General features: G+C 34.9%; 1 protein-coding gene and 1 pseudogene across 1 annotated transcript; both read left to right on the top strand.

Annotated features, from left to right (window-relative positions):
* The first annotated feature begins 7765 nt into the window (after positions 1–7765).
* Positions 7766–9052, top strand: LOC147476746 (uncharacterized; annotated as a pseudogene).
* A 37-nt stretch (positions 9053–9089) lies between these two features.
* Positions 9090–9746, top strand: LOC147476747 (uncharacterized). Its single transcript, XM_086585814.1, has one exon. It carries the CDS (start codon positions 9090–9092, stop codon positions 9744–9746), a length of 657 nt encoding a protein of 218 aa, XP_086441940.1.
* The last annotated feature ends 9926 nt before the right edge of the window (positions 9747–19672 follow it).

The raw sequence follows: 19672 nt of genomic DNA on the forward strand, positions 1-19672 counted from the left end.
TCAACTTCGAAACATCTCCGATCGTTTCCAAGAGAGTTATACAATTGGTACTGCCATAACATCCACGCTTTTCTCATGTATTTAGATAAGTAAATAGAGTAGCTGGCCTTATCAAAAATGTATTATTATCGAAAATGTATTATTGTTCAACATACCTTTACTTAAGGAAATTATTTCTGTATTAGTAGAAGCGGGTGGCAGACGCAAAATGTACTAAAGACTACCAAGTTAATATAGGTTCGAGTCTCCTTAACTCCTAATTGTTTTGTTTACAGAATAACAAAGACTATTTTATTCTATCTTTCATATATCTACTTCAAAAACATATATTAATGAATATTACTTATCCGAAAAAAAAACTTCGAAAGCATTTGCATTTTTTCGAGGCTTCCCATTCAAGAGACACTTTTCACTATTTTCCATAGTTGTAAATTAACCGTTTAAAGACTCTCAGTCTCTTGAGCTAATGAATAAGTGCTCTCAAGTTTTGAACTAACTCTTTGCAAAATCAGGAAAATTGATTTTGCTTTTTTTTTTTCACGAATTTATGAAGACTGAATTGGGGTGTAAGCATATTCATCTCTATACATGGCACTATAGAAAGCTTTACCTGTCAGTTTTTCTTAAAGTTGCATATAAGTTGTTTGTTGTAGTAATAGCTTTCTAATTAGTAAGCTCAATCATAGTAATTTCTAAGTAGATTGTCTCATTGTGTTTATTTTGATCTTAATACATTGTAACCACATATTTTAAATTGGATGCTATTTTTGAAACTTATTAACATAGGCGTTTATTGGTTTATAGGTTTTGATGGGATTAAAGTCTAACCCTTATGTTTAAAGAGGTTCTTAGAGCAAGATCATTTATCCCTTCAAGCATGTAAGACAGAGAAAATTAAAGGGCTATTTAGCTTTTGGGCCACTTTTTAATTAGATAATTTGCAGTAGGTCACCAATTGATCGTTTATTTGCATTTAGGACAAAATTGATGATTACCAATCCATATTTTATATATTGACACATTTACCATTATGACCAAACTCTAATTTATAGTTAAAGTTTGGGGCCAAACTCTAATTTTGAGATAAGACTTGGGCATTTAATAAAAGGCCTAAATTTGTTCTAATTCCGATTGTATATCTACACTATATGATAGCCGGGTTTGTAGGAACCACACTTCTCAACCGAACAGTGTATTTCTAATCTCTCAATTTTAAGATTTTAGAACCACCTCCCTACGTTTATTTAAATTACATCTCTCCTATTTATTAATTACAATTGGCTCCCTAATCTCTATTAAAATTGAATCACCTCCTTCTTCAATAATTTTAGGATAGTCTTCTTAATTTAAAAGCTAAAATTTATGTATAGGAATTGTATATCTTCCCCATTTTTAGAAAATTGTTTCTCTTTTCTTAGTGAGAGATTTACAAACAATTGTTTCTCTTTAGTTTTTTTAACAATTTTCATTTTAGTTCTTTACAACTTGGTGAACTGATGCGTAGCACAGGACACATGCTAGTGCTCTAATTATGATGCATCTTTCATGTAATTGATAATTGACCCTAAATATAATAACCAACTCTAAATTGACATAAAATTAGCTCCTAATTGGGGTGTACAATTTTATGTTTTTGGTACCATTAAACAATAATTTTAGAGTGTTAATATTCTCCCCTTATTACGTCTATAAACTCACCCTTAAAAAATTATATTATCTATTATATATACCCCTCTATTCTTCCACCTCTCCCATTAGCATAAGTTCACCACCGCTTCCTTGAAAGTTAAAACTCTCTAATTGGATAAACTGGCCACTCAAATATTCACTCGATCTCTTTTACAAACATTTATTATATTCTAATTTATACCTAATGATATCAATTGAATCAACAATAGATTGTTCAACCCCATGACTAACACTGGTAATAAATCATACGAGGTCTTCTACAATCGGTCATCTTTATATAGATGTAAGAATCTTGTTCAAATTTAGGCTTGAGATAGTCCAATTTGAACAATATCTTACGATTATTTTAGTATAAAAGCTAATGAAAAGCAAACACCTTCTAACCTCTAAGTATAGCAATTGAATTATGCATGACAATCCCAAATGTGTTCATAATAATATTTGTAAAGTTTCGTTTTGCTTCTACTACAAAAAAAATTTGTGTAATGATCGAGACTATTTAATTCGTACAATTATGCAAAAATTAATAATATGCATTTTGTTTTGCTTCCACCCATCACTTTTGGGTTGTTGTTAATTATTATTTTTTTTTTTTTTTTCCGATAATTTTTCTAATTAACTTGGCATAGGTGCATGATGTAAGTTGGTTAAGTTGTGGTCACAAAAAGATTCTTATATATATGACCATTGAATCAAATCTTAGATTTTGTGTGTTTGACTATTACTTTGAATTTTTAGTATTTGGTCATACTATTACTAGTAATATTTGCATTTGGTCCGCAAGTAAGTCACGTGCATGACATGCGCAGGGCATTTTAGCCATTTTTAGAAAATTATAGATGGAACAAGATGGTCAACTCAAAGTCAACACAGTCAACCGTCAATTTTGGCCCAAACGCAAATAATCGATCAATTGGTGACCAATTGCAAATTATCCAATTAAAAAGTGGCCCAAAAACTAAATCGGGCCGACTACGTCGACATACTATTATAACATACTATCTTGACATACCCAGCCGACCCTCAGATCAAACAAAATCTAATGGCCATATCTACTTCTAGAAAACCAAATAAATAAAAGAAAATGGGCCACAAATAACGGGGCAAAATTGTCATTTTCTTTTAGAAAAAAAAAAAAAACCTTTCTTCTTCTTCATTCACGTTGCTTTTTAACAAAAACCCACCTCTTTTATTTTTGTGCATGTAAATCATTTTCATGTTGTCAACAGTACTAGCATTATGTGAACTGTGATAATTTCATATCTCATTCATTGATGACAGAAAGGTGACAATAACAACCAAGAGCAGAGCTGAAAGTATAATTTTAAAGCTTACGCTTCTGTTACTTCTCTATGGTGAGGAAGGTTAAATGAAGACAGGCTCTCCATTTGGATAGGACCTGCCTTGGAATGACTTCCCACCCTCCCACTTAGACACACTTTTCAAATACTCATAAGACTAATTACATAACTTTTTACATCCTTCTGTAGAAACTATCTCACAATTTTTCGATTAATATGTAACTCAAATTCCCCAACAAGTACTATAAACCAATAGATACAAACATATGCACCATAAAGTCGTATACATATTTTTACCTTTTTACCTGAACAAAACAAGGCCCAAATCAATGTGAATGAAGAAGAAGAAAGGGTTTTTCTTTTTTTTTCTAAAAGAAAATGACATTTTTGCCCCCGTTATTTGTGGCCCATTTTCTTTTATTTATTTGGTTTTCTAGAAGTAGATCTGGCCATTAGATTTTGTTTGATCTGAGGGTCGGCTGGGTATGTCAAGATAGTATGTTAGAATAGTATGTCGACGTAGCTTGCCCGAAACTAAATAGCCCAAAATTAAATGAGGATGGAAGTTATTTTATTTGTTATCTTAAAGTTCATAGGTACGATAAATTGCAAAAAAAAAATGGTATTCAATGCTTAAGCATGACTACATGAAATCCAACTTAAGTGTTGAGCCTAAAGTAGCTCGCATAGGATTTCAATAAAATTTCTATTTTCCAACAACAAAAAGAAGTTGAATGATTTTTTCATGGATGGGTTTTTTCTTTTTATGGAGAGTGGAGTTTCCACGTTACAAGAAATTTAAATGAGCAATCAATATAATATTCATATCTCATAGTTTTGCATGGTAGCAAATATTTTTCAGAATAATTTATATGAGCAATCACTATAATATTCATATTTCATAGTTTTGCATAATAGCAAATATTTTTCAGAATAATTTATATAACTGCACTCGTTCATAGGACGGGTTCAAAATCTAGTTTCTAGGTGGTGGTAGTTTACTCTTCAAATTTGAAGAAATTTTTTGGAGAATTTGGTCGCAAATTCCATTAGCAAAAAACAACCCATGCGACACGACATTACCACTGCCGTGCGACAGTTGGAGTGTTGCATGTACAATTCCAAAACAACCCACGCGATATTAGGAGTGTCGCGCAACCATTCCAAAAGTTAAAAAAAAAAAAAAAAAAAAAAAAAAAAAAAAACCCCACGCGACATTAGTAGTGGCACATGAAAGTACCATTGGCGTGTAGTGTTGGTCAAAGTCAAAAAAAAAATGGGGCGACATTTTTAATGGCACGCGACATTACCAATGTCGCTCCGCATCCACATCCAAATTGCCAAATTTGCGAACAAGAATACGAACAAGCAGGTGATGCGACCGAATTTGAGGCCACCTAGAGATGGAATTCTGAGAAATTTTGAAGTTTTCTTCAAATTTGAAGAATAGGTTATACTACCACCTAGAGATGCTTTTAACCTTTCATCTACACGAGCCATTTTTTATTTCGCGTCAAAGGACTTTATAACCATGTTGTAAATTGTAATGGCCTACTTATAACCATGCATCAACTAACTAATTTTCAATTGGCCTATATGATAGGGTTATATACTAAAAACATTATTTTTGTATTAACTTTAATTTTTAATATTTTGAATGAGAATCATATGGGAAAATATTATGCATATTATATATGTTATTAGTTATATGCATGTGTCTAATACTTTATGTTGTAGATGATATGGTGTGGACACACAGAAGATCATATCATCAGTACCTTATAAAGTATAAGTAATCGTTCATAACCTAGATGGATTTGGACAAACCATTGGTACGGTTGTAGTATAATCTAGTATTAGTCTATCTTGACTATAGGATTACACTAGTACACTTTGTGTGTATTGAACATGACTAAGTGAGGTTGTTTCTCCTTATACTGACTATATAAGAGAACAAACACCTCTGTTATTATGGATGCTTGTCCTCCTAATCCGGATATAATAACGGGCACTTACGTGCATTGTACATTATTTTAAATCATCAATGAGTGAGATTCATTGGTGAAACAACAAACTTGATGGATTGGGTAATGACATTGTATGTAAGGTGTGCTGTTGATTATAGAAGGAATCCATGTCCTGCAAAAAGTCGGGTTGATGATGTCCCCTTGAGGAGCTCAAAAAGATTGTCATGTAAACCCTGCAAGTGGATTTATTTCGACATGACAATGAGGTTGAGTGGTACTACTCAAGGACATAAGAAGTTGATTAATGTAGTTGTCAGTAACTTGACTTAATCAACAGACATACGATATCTTAAACACGGGGAGATCAACGAGCATATAATATGGAGCCCATAAACGCTGACACGTAATTTGGGATTAGGGCGGTAGTGCAACAATGGCCTTTAGTGGAATAAGCCATTTGTTGACGGACTTGGGCCGTGTGTTCTGGGCGAACATGGGAAGCCCAAGCCCGTCAGGAGGCCCAACCCTAATTTCTCCTCATGGTCCCTGTTGTAGCCTATAAATAGAATACTCTATCTCTTGCCGAAATTCACTATTCATTTTTCTGAAAAAGCGGCAAGAAAAGTTGATCTGAATTTGTTTATGATCTTGAGAGAAAGAAGGGGGTTGGTAGATTTTTGTCCACACAACGTCCAATCTATTCTAAAGGAATACAATAGAAGATCAAGGGGTTGATTGTTGATTTCGGATTTGATAAAGCTTGGATTCTCAGAGTTATCTAAACCGGATCTAAAATGTATGTTTTCCAATCACAAATCGTGAACACCCATTAATTCCAATACGTGTGGTGTTTGCAGTTTGTAGAAATAGTCATTCTGAAATAACAGTTCCTACACTATACAACTTTGACATTTCTACGACAATGTGGATGGAAAATAGGAGTGTCAGACTAGTGATGGTGGTTTCTTTTATGAACTTTGAGGTACTGTGCACATTCTTTTTCCTAAAAAGAGTGAGGTATCCTCTCCAAAGTAGAATCTGAGTTATGGTCAAAAGAAAAAGACTTGTTGACATTCTTCATCAAGTCAAAAGTCAAAGTCCTTTCGACCTTTCCCTTTCCTCGTTTCTACTATTTAGAACAACAAAGTGAGTAGATATTATCTGCATTTCTATGTGGGAGGAACATAAAAGTTTCATGCTAATATGCAATACATATTACCAAAACAAGTCCATCATGCAACCTTATCATCACTAAATATACTTTCCCGAAAGTTTACATTTCATAACACAGTTTTTTAGACTTACGTCCCCAGCAAGTTTGCTAATTAGATTTCCATCCCCAGTTCTTTTATTATTAGACTTCCGTCCCCAATTTCACAGCCTGACTAAGTCAATCTTCTTTGACTGGGTGTCGTTTGGTTAGTACATTTACAATGTCAAATCTATCCCTCACCGTGTAAAATAACCAAAATACCCATTGACTCTCACAAAATCAAAATCAATCAAATTGCAACGTGGCACCATCCTACGCATTCAATCCAATGCACACAAATAATTTTCTTAAATGACATCTACTACCCCTAACCAATTAAAATTATCAAACTATCCTCATTCATTTTCACCTCTTCTGCCACATGTCATCATCATCTAATACACACACAGAAAATCAAATGATCGAAAACACCTCATGCAGAACACGTTTTAGTGAGTGATGATGCCATGATGACATCACCATCTTCTTCCCTTAAAAAAAAAGCACCAACAGAACTTTGATGCATGGGTATTGGAAGCCCAAATTCAGCGCCGGCCCTGATGCAAAGCGAGCCAAGCCACCGCTTTGGGCCACCAAGTCAGTATCAAATTTAAGGGCCACATTATACTCACCCACAAAAGGCCACAAAAGGGAAGTTTATTACGTTTCTCAAAAAGCCACCTACGGACACAACAAAAAAAAAAAAAAAAAAAACCCAAGTCGCTGTTCGCCTGTTCCAAAACCAAACTTCTACCCAAAAAAAAAAAAAAAAAAAAAAAAGATAAACTCAAGTCGCTGTTTGTCTGTTCAAGAAGTAAAGACGTAAAGGTACAAAACTCTACTCACTCTAGCTGGTTTTTGGTATTAAATATTTAGATAATTAGATTGGAGTGTTTGTTGTTTACAATCATGCCTCCTAGAATTAGAATGCATGCATCTGGTAGTAGCAAAAGAAAAAAAAAAAAAAACAGAACAACTTATTCAATCTCAAACAGGAGCTATTCATAAGTATTTTTCTAGTGGCAAAGAAAAAGATAGTTCTGATGAAGATTTAGTGAATGAAGAACATGAAAATTTGATGGATGCACCACATGAAGATTTGGTAGATGAGGAACATACAATTGCCAATGATAATGAGGATCATATGATGAATGACACACATGAATACTTGGTAGCTGAAGACAATGAAAATTTGGTGGCTGCAAACAATGAAGATTTGGTGGATGAAGATGATGAGGATTTCGTTGATGAAGAACTTAATCAACAAACAAATGTGGCTGACTTATTTGGGCCAGTAAACATTGATGACCCGCGAAATTGGGATAAAATGGATCAAAATTACAGAGATTTATTAGTGGAAAGAGGCCCTAAAAGAGATAACAATCATCGATTTTCCTAAAGATGATCTTGGTAGGCATTTTTCTTCTACTCATTATGTTCAACACTTATCAAATGGAGAGAAGCAAGATAGAAGATGGCTTGTATATTCCAATGCTTTGGATAGGGTATTTTGCTTTTGTTGCAAGTTGTTTAAGCACGACGGAAACAATATTCAGATGGCGAATAATGGATTTAAAAATTGGAGGAATCTTTTACAGAGGCTTAAAAGTCATGAAAAAAGTAGTAGGCACATTAGTTGCATGAGCAGTTGGATTGAATTAGAGATAAGATTGAAAAAAGAATGAAACGATTGATAAACGTGTGCAAGAACAGATCAATAAAGAGAAAGAACGTTGGGGTCACATATTACTGAGGATATTCTCAGTTGTGAAAGCTCTTGCTAGAAATAATTTAGCATTTCGTGGGACAAAAGAGAAGAATTATCAAGAGAACAATGGTATTTTCTTAGGCATAATTCAGATGATTGCCGAATTTGATCCTGTAATGCAAGAACATATTCGGCGTATTCAAAAAAAAGAAATTCATTACCATTATCTCAGTCACAAGATACAGAATGAGTTAATACATTTGCTAGCAGAGGAGACCAAAAGTATCATTGTAAAGAAGATCCAAGAAGCAAAATATTTTTCTGTGATACTTGATTGCACCCCAGATATAAGCCATGAAGAACAAATGTCAATTGTTATACGGTGTGTTGATGTTTCTACAAGTCCGAAAAAGGTAAAAGAATTCTTTTTAGGATTTCTATAGGTGGACGACACTTCGGGATTAGGACTTTTTAACACACTCAAAGATGCACTGAACTCTCTTCAGCTAGAAATCGGTGATATAAGAGGACAAGGATATGATAATGGATCTAACATGAAAGGGAAACACAAAGGTGTGCAAAAGAGGTTGCTTGAAATAAATCCAAGAGCAATGTACACGCCTTGTGGTTGCCACAGTCTCAACCTTGCTCTATGTGATATGGCTAACTCTTGTTCTAAAGCTGTCTCTTTTTTTGGAGTGGTACAACGCATATATTCGTTGTTTTCTTCTTCTACAAAGCGGTGGAAGGTCTTCAAAGATCATGTAAAATACAAAGAAAAGAAAGGTAAGAAAGGTCTAAGTGTTAAGTCATTGTCTCAAACTTCATTTGGGAAAGTCGTGGTGGCAAGTGTTAAAACAATAAGATATCAAGCGCCAAAGATAAGGGATGCTTTAATTTTCTTGGCAGATGCTAATGATGACCCTAAAACAAAGAGTGAAGCTGAGTCCCTAGTAACACATGAGATGGAAAATTTTGAGTTCTTGCTTGGTATGGTTATCTGGCATCATTTGTTATTTGCTGTGAACTCTGTTAGTAAAACAATGCAAGCTGAAGATATGCACATTGATGTTGCCATATATCAACTGAAGGGACTTATTTCTACATTTGAAAAGTATAGAGAAGCTGGATTTGAGGAGGCCAAGGCTGAAGCTAAAGATGTTGCAACTTCTATGCAAATTGAACCTATTTTCCGTGAGAAACGTATTATTCGTAGAAAGAGGCAGTTTGATGAAAATGTTGTCGAGGAGGCGCCACTATCAGCTGAGGAATCTTTTAGAGTCCATTATTTTGTATTTATTTTGGACCAAGCTCTTTTCTCATTGAGAAGCAGGTTTGAACAATTCCAAGTATATGAAGGATTATTTGGGTTTTTATTTAATGTGGAAAAGTTAAACTCTGTAGATGCTAACAGTTTGAAGGTTTCTTGTAAGCACCTTGAAGTGTTTCTAAAACACGAAGATGTTTCTGATATTGATGGAGAAGATTTATTTTCAGAATTAAGAATCTTAAGAGAAATTTTACCGAAGGAGACAAAGAAGGCGATTGATGTGGTGAATTATTTGAGATTAAGAGATCATTGTTTTCCGAATGCTTGGGTTGCTTATAGGATATTATTGACTATACCTGTTACAGTTGCTTCCGGTGAAAGAAGTTTTTCCAAGTTAAAGTTGATCAAGTCTTATCTTCGCTCGACCATGTCCCAAGATAGATTGAATGGATTAGCGATGTTATCTATTGAAAAAGTTGTTGTTGAAAAGGCTGACTATTCAAGTGTAATTAGTGAATTCGCATATAAAAATGAGAGAAGAATGATTTTTAAGTTATAGGTTTTCTTTTTGCCCCCCTCCCGGATTATATTGGCAGATTAAAGTTGAATAATATAAGTATTTTGTTTTGTCTTGTTGTTTTTTTTTTTTGCATATAGGGCCACAATTTAGTGCATCGCTTTGGGCCACGAAAATGTCAGGGCCGGCACTGCCCAAATTCCGGCCATCATAAATCATTATGTGCTGATCGGTGATCAAAACCTTAATATCACTTTATGAAGATTGAATCCGCGCAATTTTAGCAATATCAAACGATTAAATATCTAATAAGGAAAACACAGTTTCATGCTTTGGTTTTCAGAGCTCTACAATTTTCACATTACGATGAAGTGATTGGCTTGTATTGTAACCAAGTGATCAAAGTAATTGAAGCTTTAGTTATTGGGATCCATCAATTGGTTTAGTTAGTACTTGAGCTTTCTAATACAAAGGTACATAGACTGATTAACATCCTGCTGAGGATCTCAAGTTTGCTTTTATTAGAAAAAATGTTATGTTTAGTTATGCTTGCATCCATTTGCAAGTGGAGGTTCATGGTATCTCAGTAACCAACAACTTAGGCTATCTGAATGGGCACCAAATTTCTGTATTGAAAGGCACAGACAGTCCAAGCACATCACTTGTTTGGGCAAGATTCCCAGGACTACGCTTTGAGTACTGGGAAGTGGACACCCTCATGGCCATGGGGAGAACTCTCGGTTCCCCAATTCGAGTAGATGAAAATTCACTCCAAAGAGCCAATGGTTTCTATGCGCGTCTTAGTAGACATAGATCTATCAAAACCAGTCCCCGCGACAAAAATATCGTTGAAGTGGAGAATACTAACTTTGAATTCTTGCAAGAAGTTCAACTAGGAAAACTCCCAAAATTTTGCAGTCATTGTAAAATTGTTGGGCATCTTGTCACCGATCGATCATGAGTGTCGAGCACTTAAGAAAGATCTTGGTTCTGATCGTAAAAAGCACCAACGCCAGCATCACCATAGACAAATCAAGTGGATCTCACCACCATGAGCAAAAGTAAAAAAAGGAGATGGCAGAGAAAGAGTAAGCAACAAGGATGTGACCTGAATTATATATATATATATATATATATATATATATATATATATATATATATATATATATATGGTGATCTTGAAGTTTTGATTACTGATAAGAGATAGTTATCGTTGAAAATGGATCAAAAAGATTAATAGAGAATTTTTATGGTGACTTATCTTTGGGTTTGGCGGGTTTCAAAACCCAATTATGGATCTTCGTTCTCATATGAAGAAGATGAAGATGATGCTTGATGATATCATCATTAATCAGTTGGGCATTTGGGCTTAAACTCTTATCTTTTGTTTTTTCTAGCCCACATAATTTCTACAAAACCTATCATTTTTACTATCATTTGGAGTGTTGTATACTATTCATTTGGTTAGTTAGGATAATGACGCATGGCAACAGAGGTGAAAATGAGTGAGGGTAGTGGGGTAATTTTAGGTGAGAAGGGTAGTAGAGTTATTTATGAAAATTATTTGTGTGCGTTGGATTAAATGCGTTGGATGGTGCCAAATGGCAATTTCATTGATTAAGGTTTTGTGAACCTCAAATCGTCAATGGGTATTCTGGTTATTTTATATGGTGAGGGATAGATTTGATATTGCACATACACTAACTGGATGATATCCAATAAAAAAGAACTGACTTGGTCATGCTGTGAAAATGGGGATGGAAATCTAATAATAAAAAAACTGGGGACGGAAATCTAATTAGCAAACTTACAGGGACGTAAGTCTAAAAAACTGTTCATAACATGCAATGCACGGCTACGAAGTATAGCTAGCTATATATGGGGATAAATGGATAATGAAGATAAACTTCTGATTATATTAACTATAAACGATAAGTCGAAATTAATTTAGCAAAAGTGTTCTGACATGATTATTGAAATACCACGAAGAAAAAACAAAACAAGCCTCCAGTGGGGAGGGTAGTTTGACAGACCCCTGTAATGACCCAGCTTAATTTTCAAAACATAGAACAGTATGTGGCTATGTGCCTATAGTGGATCCTATCGTCTCAATGAATAAACCTTTTCGTGAGACGTATAAAAACTCGCTTCTCTGCACTATAATGACTTAAAAAAATTTAATCCCAACTTGTTGAGCTAGCATACAAATTTGAAATTTCAGCGTGCGTGATATTGTCAAAATTAGAACACCTATTTGTACGACGAAATATAAACAATACAGGACACAATTATTTCATGATCAATACTTTGGAATTACATCATATCAATGGGTATAAGTGTATACCTAAGAATTTTTGGATTCTCTAATTAGTGTACGAGTGATCGAAACATATCCTCAAAAAACAGAAAGAACTTACCAAGCCTTATAAACACATAAATGTGATTCTTATCCCCACTTTTTTTTTTTCTTGTCAAACTATTAGAGACTGATCTATCATAATCATAAGACAGTGATTTTGTTTGACTAAACACATTGGGAAAACTTCGTGCTAAGGAATAAAACAGAAACAACAATCGTGTCTCAAAATGTTCTGCCCCTACGACAAGTTATTTTCTATTGTAATGCTATATCTTGTCCCTTTTCACTTTCTTTTTCTTAATTTCATTCTATCTAATAGTAAGGTTTTTTCAAGCCCTTTACATTGAATGAATCATAGTAAACGAAAAACTATAGGACCCTTTTGCTACTAAATCTCTCTTAGACAGTTACACATCTGCTCAATGCCTTTGTTATAACCAATAGGAAGGAGCTATCAAGAATGAGTGAATGACAAAGGTGCGAGAGGCATCTAATCCCTGCTTGGAGATTCATCTACTGATCTTGAGCAACATTTTACAAGCAAAGAAGATAATATGACATCACTGAATTTGTCTGATTCTCATGGTCAACACCCCAAGCAAATATTCTTCCATGATTGATTCAATTAGCTCATTGTCCCAAAGTTGTTTGCTCCAATGTTGTTTTCCTAAGGAAAAGTTGTTAGTAGCAGCAACAGGCTCAGGGGGGTGAATTCCTCTGCTCTATCAGTATGTTTCAAAGACGTTACAGCTCATTCTTTAGAGTGTATAATGGCGGATGACCTGCATAATGAAGTGATAAAAAGATTACTAATTGTCTGGGAACAATTACCACTGTCAAGATTATGTATGAAATGAGTAATTGAAACATGAGTGAGATCGCGCACTAAGAAATTAGATAGGCAGGTAACCAACCCTCAACATACTTTAAAATTTGATGTCTTAATGTACGTTCTCGAAATTTAATTCAAATACCCAACAATAAACAATATATTCATGTACATCTGTGGTGCAAGTGACATTGTTAACTTGTGCAACTTTGGTTATGTTTCAACCAAGAATTTTCTGCTCAATTCATGGATATGGCTTTGGCAAAACCTCATATTGTCAATGGTGTATTGCTATTATCCATTGAAACTATATTCTTGAATACAAATGAGAACAATAAGATTTTGTTTTAGTGCAATACAGCTACACTAAATTTTTTACATGGATGGTTCTTCAATTCTCCGATTTGGTTGGTAACTCTTATCCACATGTTCTGCTTAAGGGCACCTGCTAAATTGAAGCTGATATAGTGTTGTTCAACTTTCCTCACAAAGCTAAAGATCGATATTATCAATGAAGAGAATTATTATTGCTCAATTGCTTACAAATTGCTAAATCTATAAATGATTGATGCAACTCCGAAAAACCATACCTGACGAAGGGATTGCTAGAGGATTTCAAAGAGAATATGGAGGAGCAGCCAAGCAAAGACCCTTTTGGCTTTATGAGTTTTTTTTTCTCTCTCAACTGGAAAAAGTAGAATGTGAATGAGGGAGAGAATCTAAAATGCCAAACCTTTCGCTTTTTTTCCCTTTGAATAGGGGTGGGGAATTGGAGTTGGCGGACCAATCCTTCATCACAATAAATAAAAAATGAGAATAAATCAAGTGGTTTGAAACTTTGAATAATAGGATATCTGGTTGCTAGTTGCCAGGAAGCTTGTCGAGGATATTGAAAGAGGAGTCCCGAAGAATGCAAAAGGTGGTGAATCATTCGATAAAACAATATTTGAAGATTTATTGTTGAATGAGAAGATGTAGTACATGATCATTTGGGAGGGAGAGAGAATGGCATTTTTAAGGTTCTATAAAATCCTTCCATTTCGATTTAGTTTTTGTTTCTCCGATTTTTTCGTAATCCCCCTTGCTGATGTGGACACCCTTGGAGGGCTCGAAAGGAGATTTTTTTTTTAGATAAAAGAAAAACACTTCCAAATTTTTTAGGAAGGGCTTCCTACATAGTTTTCATCGACACACAATTGAATACATCCGGCATAGATAATCACCGTAGATATTGATTTTGGTTGTATAGAAAGCCACACTAATCCAGTAAGAACATTAGTAACCGCTTGTCCAAGTGTCAACAAATATGCTCTGGACTGAGAACTGCCAGACATAGAAATAAACAAAGTGTGTTACAAAAATGAGAAATCTGGTTTAACATGTGATTATGTGGCCATATTACTCCAAAATAGCATAATACAACACTTGGCCATAATTTTACACAACTTAAAGTTACAGACTTACAGGGATATATATCATCCTTTTCTTTAATTAGTAAATACATATGTGAGTAAGCAAGTAACTGATAAAGATGTGTATAGTCATCACCTGAATGATCCGAGCCTTGCGATTGTGTATGTAGCTTGGCTCAGCAATCCAGTTGACAAAGAAGCTCGATTTGCTGTGTCTGGGTGAACACAAAGAAGCTAGCGTTTATAGTGTTGCACCGCCACCGAGTACCTATCAAATGCATTGAGATGGCTTATTTAAAGGTTGGGAGAATTTGTAGATTTATACATAAATTATATCGAAACTTCACAAGTACGAACAGAATATACAGAGGCAAATGGAGCAGCAGCAGACCTAATAGCCCTTCAATCATGCTCTTAGAGCTCTATCATCTTATCTCTAATCATCCCCTTCGAAACACCTTCAAATTGCTAGCTTTCAAATATAATCTACAAGTACAACAATCCCTTCTGAAGAAGAGAACAACTTTCACCCACAACACTAACACAATTTAACAAGCTTACAAACAAATTATATAACAAATTATAGTTGAACAACTTCAAAATTTTAAAAACTTATTACTGATGGATGAATTGACCTCATCAAAAAGCGTTTAACTTTTGAAAATTTTGTTAACAGCACCTGAAGTAGTGATAATTTACACTACCCCACAGGGTTAGACAGCAGCGTTCCTTACCTATTTTTCATGCACCCAAAGAACAATAGAACTTCTATGCATCGATTTTCAATCCTATGTCCAAAAAGAAGAAGGGATTCCATGTTCTTGAATCCACTCAGGCATATGAAACTTTTCATGGAGCATAGACCTTTACATCTTTATGCAGTGATAGTTGTCTGAGCGGAGGAAGTATAGTAGGATGTAGAGAAAAAAGACGTTTTTTATCTCTTTAGTGTTAGGTGTGCCCGCGCTCTATGTATGCCTAGACAAGGGCGCGCACGCGCTCCTCTCTTTGGCGACTTCCAGGTTGTTTAGGCGCGCATGCGCTCGACTTTTGCCTGGCCAAGGGCGCTCCCATGCTCCATCGTTTTCAACACGAATTCGACTGTTTCGGAAGTTTTCAGAAATAGTATAAATATAAGTTTTTTCTGTAAAAACTTAACCTAACCAAAACCAAGAAAGAGAGAGATTGTAAAAGAGCAATTCTTAGTGAGTTGAGTGTTCATTCTTTGTGAGTGAATTGAGAGATCTTGTAATATATTACTCTAGACATCTAGGTTTTATATTGTCATACAACACTTTACATCTCTGAGTCCATATGTTCTAGTTTATAAGAATACAAGTCTTTGCCCAAATAATTTTATCAATAGGCCAATTTTTAGGTGGCCTATACCAAAAGTCTATCCAATCTTTAACCTGCATATGAGTATAATCTTCTAACTTAATATTCCAACTAACTAACAACTGGGAATAATAAAAAAACTAAAATAGGGAAGTATCTTAAAAATAAAATACAAATGAACTAGCCATGAGATGAGGAAGGAATAAGAATAGGAATAAAAATGGAAAGACCAAACACCCCACCCCCAAACAAATTTTGTAAAACTCTTTTTAGGTTTGAAAATTTTTGTGGCCTATACTCTATTAAAGTGGTATTTTACAAAAAATTATATGGGTATTTTAAAGTCAGATTCCCCTAGACTTAATGTGGGGACGTTTTAAGTCAGATTCCCCTAGACTGTGCACACCCTCAGACAAGCAAGAAACTGGGGTGGCACAAAATGGATGATACGTGGTCAACTATAAACTAATAGTCAAAAGAGTTGGAAGTCTAGCCATAACAACATGATACTAAATGCACCCCCAAACAGAATAAAGTTATATAATTGGAAGCAATCATGTGGAAGAATGAATGAAAACTTATGCAACCCATTAAAGAACATATGCAAACCATCATGTTGTAGTTGTTTTAAAGAGTTAGAATGACCCAAAAGATGAATTAGTCATCCTTTAGGTGAGAAAGGAATGAAGTATGGTACCTAATGTCTTTTATGAGGCTTAGATAAGGAAAAATAAGACAAACTAGGTTTCTCACTACACTCGGTGAAAGCTTGACTCTCAACTACAGGAATGGTGTACTCATGGGATTGTGTGCTAGGCAAAAACTCTTCACCGTGAGGGTTGAAAAAATTATAGAGGGTCTCTGAGACAATTTGCTCTAGTGCAAATTCGAGGTTCCTCTTAAATTGTGGGTGAATGGATGGCTTAGTTGTGGTAGATGGTTGGATTTTAGGACGTGGTAACTCAGGTGGATGGTGGTCGGTTGGTGGTTTATCAGTTGGTGGATCCTCACACGCTCTTAAGAAATCATAGAATTCTTTATCTAGTTTAGTTGAATCCATAAAGTTGTGGTTCGTGGCTTTATCTTTAAGAAATTCATCTATTTCTTCCATTATTATTTCCTCAGCTGCCAAACTAAATTGAGATTCACATTACGATAAAGAAGTTACTTCCTTTAATTCCTACACATTACCTTGTTCATGCCTTAGATTAGAATTGTTGATTTCTATTTCCTCACTCTCGTCTTCTAAAATAATATAAGTTTCCTCAATGACATCATGGTCATCCGAAACAAGTCCTACAGAGTCATCTTCAAGAATTTCCTCATCCAGGTAGTGTGTAGAGTTAATATAATGGTTAATAGGAGGGTCATGGGAAGGTAATGGTTCATAAAATTCAGGGTAGGTCTTAACTAGGTCGAATGGTTTAGCTATGGGAATAAGTTATTCTATTTGTATGTCGATCTCTGCCAAGGTTGAAAGTTCTGTGTTAGGTAAGGGGATCATGAAAATCATCTGGGCTATGTTCTGAAGCATAGTTAGGTTCTGAAGCATAGTTTGGGAAATTCGGTCTGGGAAGGGTGGCGAACTAGATGGGAGGTTAATTTCTGGTATGGTGGAAATGTCTGGCATAGGTGAGCTTAGCATCTTTAGGTTTTGAAGTAAACTTTAGGTTTATCGAATGTTGTTAGTGGAGGGGAAACTTGGTTGTGTGGTTCTGGTTGGTATGTTGTTTGATAGTCATAGTTATTGGCGAATGGATATAATATGAGTCCTTCTTGGGATATGGCATTTGAGTGACTTTGGTTGATTTCAGACTGTGATGGATTAGGTTGAGGTTGAATAAATATGGGACATGAATGGGCGGTGTGGTCCAGATCTGAACAAATTATGCACGGAAAAATGTTTGGTTCGTTGTACACACTTATCACGGAACTAGAAGTAGACGACACTGGTTGACTCCATGTATAGTTTGGATGACTAGAGAACTCTTGATTGTATGGGTTACTATAATGTTTAAAAATTGAGGCTCATAATTATTATTATATCCTATAGTAGGCCCAAACTCTTGGTATGATGGGAACTGAGAAGCCCAATGATAAGGACTACCACAGCATAAACATGGTGAAAGGTTTGCATAATAACCACATGATTGTTGGTCTACATATTGATATGCCATATTGGTTTTAAAAATATATTCTAGGATAATTAATATGAAAAAAACTCTAACTATAAATTTCTAGATAGGTAATTATTTCTGCGTTTATGAGAAACTAATATGGCAGGTTTATGCGTACCAGATCTTAATCTCATGCAAGTACTAAGTCTAATAGGCAATTCCTAATGAGCATGGAAAAATTAGCCTGATTATTACTAGAAATAGAATCCTCTGACAGAAGAAACAAGGAGTGAAAGAATAAGAACCTGAATGCCTCCTTGCTACGCTTATGAATAGCGTCTTCAATACGAATCTCAGTGTCCTGTATAAGCGTGTAACATTGAACCAACAAATATTTCGAACTAAAATATGACCTATAACTAACCTGTAAATCAAGCTTACTTAAAAGGGTGCAGGCACGCTCAAATATAAGGTAACTAAGGTGCGGGCGCGTTGTAAAAGAAAACTAAAGAAAAATACAAACTTAGGTTACTAGAGGTTAGGGTGCGGGCGTGCTCATGTATAGGTATAATAGGGTGCGTGTGCACTCCAAATTTTTGAAACCTTTACAGTAGTTTTCCACGACGTCCAATAAGTAGCTTGTAAAATTTCAGAACAATCGAAGTTATGAAAATCCTTCTACTGCTCTGTAAAGTTTGTGAAATAGTTTTCGGACACAATACAAACAACCGAATGGTTAACCAATCAAAACAAAGCCAAAAATCTCCAAAGGTTTACTGGAGACTCCTAACAGATCATTCGTGTTTCTGTAAGAATTTCAAAGCAATTGGGGTTCTACTAGCCCTCCTTATCAGCTGTTGTTCCATACATTAGGTGTTGCAAAACTGTAGAAACACACTAGAAACAATCCACTAGTTAGGTGGTCAAAAAAAATAAAAACTTTTCAAATTTTTATTGCAAACTCCTGGCTTATGATAGATACTTCTATAAAAATTTTAGAATTTTTGGAACTGCCTAAGTAACCCTGCTTGTCTGTTCTTTCAAAAACTTACGGTTTGGAAACTGAAATGCAGCACTGTAAAGACGGTATTAGTTCAATAGGAAAAACAACTAGAAAAATTCCGAATAAATTCCAGTAAATCAATAACACCTTAAGGATTATACCTAAAAGTTTTTAGAATTTTCAGAAATTTAAAAATACCTTTACCGTAGTATTCTTCACTATGATTCTGCAAACACAAGGGAGGGCTAGCGCGCTCTGAACAAGGCTAAAGGGAGGTCGTGCGCCCCTTGAGTTAAGCACAGTGATATGTGAAAATTTTACAGGCGACTCCCATAGACTTGTGGACAACAATTCTTTAGTCGTTTCCCCAACCGGCCGTCTGAAAAAGAATCAACAATAAGAATCTCAAGTTAAAAGGTAACGAAACGCAAAAAACAAGAATGGAAAATTAAAAGGGTGGGTGGGTAGAGAATGGGGGATTGCCCCTTGGATTCAAACAATTGAATTCTTGTCTTGAAAGAGTTTAAAATGGCAGCGGCGCCATTTGATAAACCATAAAATCAATACTAGATTTCTCTAACTTATTCTTACGTTATCAATTATTTATTTCCAACTCTCACATATATATTCATACAATATATAGAGTACAGAATCGTTCCACTCTTAACTCTCTAGACTTAAACGAATTTAACTAATTAAATACAAGAAAACAATGGTGAGAGCAATGATTATAATAGGACTACTATGGTGAAAACTAATATTGTCTATATTCTATATTACCTAAAGCAATTAAATACGAAGATGTGAATGAGAAGAAAGGATTAGGGAGATTCGATATCCACCTTGATTAATCCCTAATATGCTAGTATAGATTTTTGCAATCCTAATCTTTATGTTTTCACTCGAGGTT

Source organism: Coptis chinensis, chromosome 9, assembly GCF_015680905.1.
Source record: "Coptis chinensis isolate HL-2020 chromosome 9, ASM1568090v1, whole genome shotgun sequence".
NCBI classification, from domain to species: domain Eukaryota; kingdom Viridiplantae; phylum Streptophyta; class Magnoliopsida; order Ranunculales; family Ranunculaceae; genus Coptis; species Coptis chinensis.